The 10,453-nt window shown below is 38.5% G+C and overlaps 1 protein-coding gene across 1 annotated transcript; it reads right to left on the reverse strand.

Moving 5' to 3' along the window:
• Positions 1–297: 297 nt before the first annotated feature.
• LOC306833555 (uncharacterized protein) lies at positions 298–9,417 on the reverse strand (the record flags this gene model as incomplete). The annotated part of the gene is made up of 11 exons (XM_079358879.1): positions 9,331–9,417; positions 8,597–8,701; positions 8,309–8,467; positions 7,679–8,040; positions 7,374–7,510; positions 7,200–7,293; positions 6,753–7,085; positions 6,470–6,641; positions 6,099–6,226; positions 1,364–1,487; positions 298–347 (listed from the first exon to the last, which is right to left on the reverse strand). The coding sequence occupies exons 2-11, from the start codon at positions 8,688–8,690 to the stop codon at positions 298–300; spliced, it is 1,653 nt and encodes a 550-aa protein (XP_079215005.1). The 5' UTR covers positions 8,691–8,701; positions 9,331–9,417.
• Positions 9,418–10,453: the final 1,036 nt, after the last annotated feature.

Here is a 10,453-nt window from a genome sequence, read left to right on the forward strand (position 1 = left end):
TTATCGAAAGTGTCAGGTCAGTGTCATCAGGCTGAAGCTCAAACGAGATGGGTGTTTGTTTACATTCCGAGCCGGAGTCACATGACTCGGAGTTTTTCATGAATGAATCACCGAGATCCACTACGTCTCCACTCTTACGAGATTGAGCACGGGTAACAGCACACACAGGAAAAATAGTTACACCACTCACCGCGGGGGCAGAAACCGTTTCGTCGAGAATCGGAGTTTCGATTACCTCGGGCGATGGGAAAACTTTTCCCCCGGCCAAATCATTTCCGAGGATAAGATCTATGCCGGCTATCGGTAATTGGGGACGCACGGCAATCTGGAATTCTCCCGACACAAATCTGCAAGACAAATGAACAACATGCAACGGCACACGAACCACACTCATTTTTACTCCCCACCCAATATCTTTGCCACTGTACGATTGCTCCGAAAAGGGCAATACTCCGCCACGAATTAACGACTGTTTAGCGCCAGTGTCACGCAGAATGGTAACAGGAACTTTATTTGTTTCAGTCGTAACTGATACAAATCCCTGTGACACAAATGGGCGGAAATCCTCATCAATGTTATTCATGTGAACTTCTGCGGTAGTCTTCGTTTGGATGAGACCGATCGGATATGGGGATTTCCCACTTTTTAACTGTTCCTTCCGCTTTAATATGGGACAACCAACAATTAGATGTCCCTGCTCATGGCAATAAAAACACTCGCGCTGTTCAGTGGCACCAGACGGAAAACGACGGACATTTTGTGGGGATTTAACATTTCTTTCAAATGAATCTGAATCACGATGAAGTGAGGGAGCAAAAACATGTTTGTGTGTCAATCAGCTAGTACTGCTGCAGCCGTCAGAGACGAGACTTTCTGTTCGTGGAGATAAGTCACAATTTTGTCGGGAAGTTGATTTTTAAACTCTTCCAGTAACACAAGTTCGCGAAGATTTTCAAAATCCGTAACTTTACTAGCCTGGCACCATTTAACAAAAAGGTGGGCTTTTACTCTGGCAAACTCTTCAAAGGTTTGGTTGGCAGTTTTGTCACATTTTCTAAATTTTTGTCTGTAAGCTTCAGGTACAAGTTCATAAGCACGAAGAACAGTGGCTTTCACAGTGTCATAGTCCAAGCTTTCATCAATAGACAGAGAGTTGCAGACTTCTTGAGCTTTCCCTGTTAGTTTACACTGCAGCAGAAGAGGCCACACACTCCTAGGCCAGTGCAGGGTTGCAGCAATGCGCTCAAATGCAGAAAAATATGAATCCACTTCAGACTCCCGAAAAGGAGGAACTAGGGCAATGTGCCTACTCACATCAAAGTAGTCATGTGGGTTAGATGCAGGTGACGGTGATGTTGATGACCTGGTAGGAGTAGCTCCATGTTCAAGCTCATTTTCAGGTGCATGGCTTCCACCTCCAACTCCTTGTTTCTCAGCTCTACCTCCTTTATGCGGAGAGTGAGCTTGAGCTCCTCAGTAGTGTTTTGCTGGTTTGCACACGGAGAGTTTTTAGTGGGGTGGTAATACCTGCTTTCACCCCTGGTTCAACATCATCATCCAAATCACCAAGCATACCCCTTTCTTTCAGCCTTTCACCCAACAGTTCCTTTATCTCACTTTTTTTTGCATTTAGTGGTACTTGCACATCAAAAAACCCTGCGATCAGTACAAGGTCTGCTTTTGTACATCGATCTAATTTTTCTTTTGTAAGATCCATAGCAAACTCCTCCAACTTAAACTCCATTCCACCACTCCACCAAGAAAACTGCCAACCAGACAACAAAACAAAAAACTTATCGGATACTCACAAATTTGACTTCGACGACGGACATTAGAAAGAACGGACGAGCCCCCAAATTATGTTATAGGGGAACCTGGACACAACATAAAAAAACATAAGGTACCCTCAACCTTACCTATCAAAATAATTAGAAAATCAAAAACAATACTTCCCCTAACTTCTACTAAACAAAACAGGAGAAAAATCTTCAAACAAAAACAGGGCTTCTCTCACGCTGGGGTTAAGAGGAAACAAAACACATTTCACAAATTACAATAGTCACAACTTTCAACGTGGCTGGCCGAGTTGGAAATGGCAAGAGCAGAGAGCGAGCAGGATGAAGCCCCGGCCTTTTATGCAGCTCCTCCAATCAGAGTCCACTCCTCTCCTCCAGTCAGCAGCCGCCTTCCCCGCCCACCTGACACATCCTATCCCAGACACGCCCACTCTCAACAGACAGTAGGAGAAACACATACCACACAACATAGGACCATAACACACACACACACACACACACACACACACACACACACACACACACACACACACACACACACACACACACACACACACACACACACACACACACACACACACACACACACACACACTTGGGTGGCCACCTCCAAACCAGCGTGGACGAGGTTGTGCACAAAACTCTATAGGCTACATTTATTATGCATGTTTTAAGTCTGACTGAAAAAAATGAGACCTGTATTAATTTCCTATGTTGAGCATTTGCACACTTTAACCTATAATTTCCAAAGATACTATTTAGTGAAGCTGTACACACATCTTAAAACATTTTATGTAATTTCATGGGTTATCATCATGTCTGTCTGACTGCGTATGTACACAGCAAAACCAGGATACTCAGATTAACTCTATAGGAGTTAATATCAACACTTTTAAAGTGTCTATATGGGTCCACACCACAAAGTGTTAATTTAACTCTTTTTGGAGAGTTTGTACACTAACACTGTTCTAGTGTTATTGACTCTTTTTGGAGTTAAAATTTAACACTGGATAACACTAACCAGTGTCACTTTTGCTTAACACTGCAATGTAGTGTTAGAATTTAACTCTTTCAGAGTACATTTTTTAACTATAAAAAGTGTTACCTTTCTATTAACACTGCAGGGTGTAAACATTTGGGTAATGAATTAACAAAATATGTTTTCAAAATAATGCAAAAATAAAGATATGTTTGGTAAGAACAAGTTTATTTTTCAAACGCATGCACCACAATGTAATTTGAAATATGTTCTAAAACATATAACAATAGGGAACAATGTATTCTGTTTCACTTTCATTGGAATATTGTTTAGCAAAAGGTCTAAAATAAATACAACACAACACTGTATTCATCGTTATGCTCCTTTATACTGTATGCATGAAAGTGCTCATCAAAGCAAAGTGTGTCAACAGTACATCCTAAAATAAAAGCACGCTGTTCATAAATTATAATATTGCAGATTTTCTTGAATACAGGTAGTTCGTTAGATATTCCAGTACATACAAATAAATGTATCTGATACTCAGTGCTGTAATTTTTGACCCAATTTGTAGTTGAAACATCTGTAGATGCATCTAATTGTAACATCTGACTCAGTAATTCTTCACCATCCAAGTCATCTATGGATTTAATTTTTACAGGACCAAACTCAAATCTTTTAAAATAATAATTTTCATAGCAATATGCCAGTTGACGCTGGTGTTGCTTGACCAGAGATTTAGTAAGGTTTTTAATTTTTTTTACAGACTTTTAAAAAAATTATGCTTAGCTTCAAATCGCATACACCACATATGAATGAGGGGGCCAATCTTTCTAATACATCTTGGATAGTGGATCATTATGTGATGCTTGGGTATCAATTTCTTGTCAGGGTACAAAGTTTTGAACATGGTATGGTGATCAAAGATTAAGTGCTTAAGGTAACATATCATGCCATCAGTGAGGATAGGGGAGAACACTATATTAACAATTTGTAACAAAAGGAGCACAAACTTCCAGTGATCGTTTTCCCTTTCTACAACATCACCAAATATAAGTGGGGTATTGTGAAGAACACACAGTGACTGAATGGCATTTAAACCTAAGTGCTTGCTGTTATCATCCATTTTTAAACTACTTGGTCTGTTTTTACGTTCCATGTAACCATAATTAAAACTAAGTATCCTGTCTAACAGCGTGTTCATAGAGATGTAACCATTTTTAATCAGGAAATGAAAAAACAACTTAAGCTCATACTGTACTAAACCCTCTAACAGGTCATGCATGATATCAACTGAAAAATTGTCAGTGCTATGAAGATATTCCAATGAATTGAGCACACAAGTTTTTTTGACACCAAAAATTGAAGGTAGAGTAGGATCTTGACTAAGTGTATTACAATGTTGAAGGTACAGCTCTCTCAGCCCAGGTTCATCCTCAGTAAACACAGACTGAATGTCTTCCTTATTTGTCAGGCAAAACCTACAGCAGTGTGTTGCACTAGAAGATTCCACAAAGCCTAGCAGGCCATTTAAAGCAAGATTATCCCCTGTGACTTGAATTACAGAGCCAAACAATGGTTCCTCATTGAACGGAAGTTGGATTCCTTTTGTTTCTAAAATTTTTAAATCATCAATAAGAGGCTTTAATATGTCACCAAATCCATATTTTTTTTAAGTCTTCTGTGTAGAAAAGAGCTGCTAGATGTACATTAATTAATACTGAGTTCAACTTTGGTGGTAAATTTTTTAAAGTAAAATAAACACATCCAAGTTTATGGACCCCTTTCTCAGAACCTAGTGGGTTGGCCGTTTCAAAATCATCGTAATATAGCAAAATCTGTAGAGCATGCTTCTGCTTTGAGAACAGTGGATGATTTCTAAATCATGTTCCTTTTTTACTTACTTTTTCTTGCAAAAAGTACTCTCTTATCTCACTATTTTTGAAAATGGATTTCAATTTACCTAATATGGGTACATACATGTATTTATCTGTAACAAGAATTTGACTGTAGACACCTGTGGTTCTATTTCTCCGTGTATCCAGTCTCACACCAAGTACACATTCTATAGGTTCAACTATTTCCCATTTTTCATCATAATATTTTTGCCTTTTTTTCTCTGTGTTAAATGTTGAAAAGGGATTTTCTAATTGATCTAAATTTTGCTTTATTTTGCTATTAACATCTGACTCTGTTGCATCAGTAGAACAGGCTTGAAGAACTGCTTCTCGAGCTTGAATTTTAACATCATTTACAACTTCCTCCATTGAAGAAACAATTGATTGGACAGTACTTTGAGGAATGCCAGTAGCTTGTAACTGCGCTATAAGGGATCCATACATTCCTTTAAGGGAGTTGTGAGTGACAAAAGGGGGGTCCTGCAACAGGGATGTAGATGTTGAGGGCTGACCACTTAACAATTCAACATCAGATGGTATTTCTATGTCGACTTCCTGGTAAGGAGAGTCTTGTTCATAATGTTGTTGCCGATGCACGGTGTTAAGATGCTTCCTGAAACCGTTGTATGTACAAAAAGAAGAAGCACATCCTGGCTCTCCACACTTCAAACGCAATTTTCTTGCTGGATATAATCCATGCTTGAATTTCAAATGTTTACAAAGAACTGAACTATTTTTGTGGTGTGTTCTACAATAAAAACATGTGAACATTGTTAAAGTTAGTTGTTTTTAACTTTGTTATATTGTGACATTTTAACAATTGTTATAACAAGTTTTTCTTTAAAGCCTGAACATGCTTAAAAGGTTACTTCAAACTTTTCTTAGGCCTGTTGTCTTCTGAAGGCGGTCTAACCCTTATTTTCACAAGCAATTTCCATGTTGCTTTAAACACACCAAATACTTTGACCATGTTCGACAGTTTCCCTTTGGTCTAACCTTTGTTATTTGGTGACATTTCAACGATCCAGTAGTATTCGGGCTCTTAGTTCCTTGACTCTTGGACTCTCTCTTGCATTCCCAACATCAATGTGGTAAACGGTGGTTTGAATGAAAGTGTAAAAGCTGCAAAGAGCTTCATCATAAGAAAGGCTGAAGACGTAATGTAACGTCAAAAGCAGCAACTGATGTCTGAGCATCGCATGGGATTGCTTTTTTGTCCACAACAATGAAGAACCATTGGATTTTCCTCCTTTGCTCACCAATGCAAAGGAGGAAGGGTTGAATTGCATCACCTTCCTGTAGTTTGAATGAAAAAGATCCAAAAATATACCAGATAAGTTAAAAGTGTATGGTTTCATTCCTACAGAAACCTACATGCACTTATTTGTAATAATGTTGGTGGTATGAAAATATTATGGTACACACCCTAACAAATCTCACAAGGTGGTTGGCTGCCTGTGCTGAGCTAATCTTGGCTGTTTTTTTGTGGCCTCTTGACGTAGGGGGCAGGAGCTGCAACAGCAGCAGGAGTGAGGACATATCACTATCCCAACCTTTAAGATAAAGAAGAGGACAGAGGACAGGAGACACAAAAGTTTTTGAAAATGTTACAGATTTACTTCAGCTGCAGTTTCACAAAAGGTTAGATGAAGCTGGTAAAATGTTTCAATATCATAAATTAAGATACTTTAATTTCCAACTGGCTCATTTTGATTATTGTTACTGTCTCATATTGGACTTGAGTAAAAAAATAAACAGCAAATGAGTTTGTTTTAGATACAGTAAAACACATTTACCGTAGTCATTCTCTGCCATAGGGTCAAAAGCTGCCTGAAGCTCCTCCACATATGGACTTGAAGGAAGACTCTGGCTTTCTGCAACTACTTTGGGCTTGAAATATGATGGCCACTTTGCAAGAAACCTTCCAGATACTTCGTCTCCAAACATTAGAGAAAAGTCCTGGTCAATCTATCAAAACACACACAATGTCCAGTTAGAGGTTGAGGGTGCTTTGCACTGACAAGAATTAGGTTATAAAATATTTAAAATACAATCAAAACAATCTATACATATCCTTACCAATCCTGGTAGGTCAAGAAAACGAGGAAAGACATCCAACACTGAAGATGTGACATCCTTGTCATGGACCATCTTCTGTCTGTATTCAAAGGTTGCTTTCATCTTTTCTTTGACCAGAGACGGAACTGTTGAGTGTCTCATTAAAGAAAGAGCCTCTCTGCACTCTTCATCAAGGATCTGTCCACCAAGCAATAGAGGTTCTCTGTGTGTAGTCGGACCGTCCTGGAATTTTGGTCTGGAACGCTTTTGGGAGTCATGGCAAGAACTGCGTTGAACTGTCTTGAGTCTCCAGGCAAGATAGCCTGTATTTGCCTCAGCATCATAGTAATGCTCCTGTATGCACACACACGCACACACAATAAAAAACAAGATTAGGATACACTTTAACAGTAGCACAAGTACCTTAACAGCACACTTTTTGGAATTTTGAGGGACACTAACACTTACATATCCATTTTTGGAGAACGGATCTTGAAGATATGGGAAGAGTGTCACGATCCCTTGTGCGTAACTGGCCCGAACACTTGTTGGTGGAACTCTCCTATTGAAAGAAAATATTCATTAGGCTTTGTTTACAATTCATCCAATCAATTTAAATTGTGGACTTTTATTGATTTTTACCCGTATGAATCTGTCATTTCTGCCACCAGAATGTTAACTATCTGCCTGCGTGCTGCATCTGACAGAGTTTTAGTTTTGTCATACTCTTTGAAGATTTCTTCACCCTTTGGATTTGACCTCAGAACAGTTTCAACTCTCTGCAATTAACAATCGTAAACATTTCTTTCAAAACTTGTATGAGCAAATGAAATATTATTTGAGTAAGCATTTTAAAGTATATACTGATTTTTAAATATGCACAGGTTTTGGAAGAAAAATAGTTCAAGAACTGGTGAGCCAACAATATATTTCTATAGTTGGTTTACCTGTTTTGCTTCATCATGATCCAGTGCTCTCAAGCCCCTCTTCCTGTTCTTTGTGGATGCGAGAATAAAAGTTGAATCTGAACGGGAATAAGCTGGTGATGCTGATGGGTCAGATGTTGAAGCTGATGATGCTGATGGGTCAGATGTTGAAGCTGATGATGCTGATGGGTCAGATGTTGAAGCTGATGATGCTGATGGGTCAGATGTTGAAGCTGATGATGCTGATGGGTCAGATGTTGAAGCTGATGATGCTGATGGGTCAGATGTTGAAGCTGATGATGCTGATGGGTCAGATGTTGAAGCTGATGGGTCTGGCAATACTGATGACTCTGATTCCTCATCAACCAAATTAATTTCGAGATCTAAAAATTGAAATCAAAATCCAAATAAATACTTTGTATACTAACTGAAGTCCTCAAAACAATGACATGATAAATAAAAAAACCCTTTAAGGTCTGTTGTAAAAAAAAACATTGAATTAAATATATTTTGAGATCACGAGACAAAATAACAACAAAACGTCAATTATAGGCATAATGGAAATGCATCATCATCATTTTTCCAAAAAGCCTAATTGTATAACAGATATTGTTACTTGAATGTTAACAGGATTTTAAATGCAAGCTTTACCTGTAGCTTGTTGCTGGTGGTACCCAACCTTAAAGTTTCGAACCCCTGACTTTAGGAGCTCATCAAATACATCTGCGTCGATCTCGGTACCAGATTCATCATGCAACCTGAGCTCACCTTCGGTTTGAAGTAGAGCCTGCAGACTAAATTTCTGAATCACTGGGAGAAATAAGAAAATAAATCACTTAACATATCAAATCAACCATTTCATTTAGTTTGAGACTGTCATAAGTGTTGTGTGTGATCAGAGTGTGACAGTGGGAGTGTATAATATATATGGATACCAACCTTCTTGAATAAAGTAGAAGAAATCAAAGTTTTCATCATTTTGCGGCACTTTTATGTATTTTTGAACTCCAGCATATTCCACCTTTGCCAACATTGCATTTACTCCTGTAGGTAAATAATTAGAAGTTAGCTTTACGACATTTTTTAGCCTATTGTTACTAGCCAGAAATAAAATAATAGTCAGTGTTAGCCATTATCATACTATTTGTATATCAACTGTACCGTGACATATTCATGGATTATACTCCAACGTTTTTCCAAAGAATTCAGAACCTATGACACAAAGGTTTATGTTACTTTTACACACACGCATGCACGCACCTTGAAATTCGACCAAAAACACTTTAACAAAGCAGACATTCATCACCATTATCTGTTTTAGTCCTGCTAAAGCGACACACTTGCATAAATTATTTTTCTACTTTTTCTTACACACCAAAAAAACCCAACCGAGCAAGGCACAGACAAACTGCTGTCTGTCTGTCTTCGGTTTCTGTGGTTTAACAACAACAAAAAAATACCTGCAACATTATGAGTCGTATGCTATCACACTGAGGTTTGGCTTAAAGCAAGCTAAATAAACCTGTAAGCTACTTGCGATATCTGGTTCGGTTAGCATAACGTTAGCCTACAGTGCTACAGTGGCTTATCAGTAATACAATAACTTAAAACAATTCGAAAGAAATCAATAGCTATATGAGAAAAAAAATACAAAAAATGTCGTTATTTCTTATCTGAAAGTGTACGGCCAAATCCAGTAGTAACGCACGCCACGGTCTGACGCAGTTTTATTAAGTGAAACCTTCTCTTTCGGTCTGGACATGTGGGCATGTCTGAGCATGTTGGGGGCTTGTAAGTGTCACATCCAGGTTCAGAGTTAAGAGTGACAGGTTCAGAGTTAAAGATGCTGCAGTAACACTTACAGATTGGTTTGCCTGACACTTTGTTTTTACTCTCGTTTATGACACCAACTCTATTTACACTGAGAGTACATTTGGAGGGATATGACTCTTTCTAGAGTTAAATTAACTCTACACTTGCTTAAATTTTACCAACACCCAAAATGTAACTCTTCTCAATATATATATATATATATATATATATATATATATATATATATGTGTGTGTGTGTGTATATACATATATACCTCTCTGTCTGCGCAAAGACATGTGATAGGTTTGCTTGTTGTGCTGTGTCAAGATATACAACAATTACGACCATTCATGACTGACTTTAGATCTCAGAAAGTTGAGGCTGACCACTTATTGATTTGTTGTATTTAACTTATCTAAGTGTTCTCCTCTCCACACACACACACACACACACACACACACACATCTACACACACACACACCCTCCCTACATGAGATGTCCCTTTTTATTCCGCTAACTGACTGTAGCTACACTGGCCTTCTCATCCTCAATCTGTCCCTGCTGCAGGCTTTTTAACCTTATTTGTCTGAGTTTCTCGGCGCCCCCCTTGCGCTTCTGTTGTCTTTTTTCCATTTCAAACCAACACTAGCTCACATTGACTTCTCTCCAACTCCCGTCAGCTAGCTTAATTAAATTAAAATTTGATAACCTTTGACCGGGGAGGGGTGGGCCGAGGAGGGCTGAGAGATGTCATTGGACTTACCCAATGTCCCTCAAGAAAATCAACCAATAGGACGCGTTTCGCAGTCAATAATTTATTTATTTTTTTTAATAAAAAATTTTTTTTAAATAAATTATGACAGCCCCGGTCGGCCCAAAAAAATGTGTCGGCCCTGCAGGCATTGCCCGGTATGCAAGATGGCCTGTCCATGTCTGACAGTAGGTCTTGTATATAAATTGAGAGAGAAGTGAATTTGTGCATA

This window comes from Symphodus melops (assembly GCF_947650265.1).
Source record: "Symphodus melops genome assembly, chromosome: 1".
NCBI classification, from domain to species: domain Eukaryota; kingdom Metazoa; phylum Chordata; class Actinopteri; order Labriformes; family Labridae; genus Symphodus; species Symphodus melops.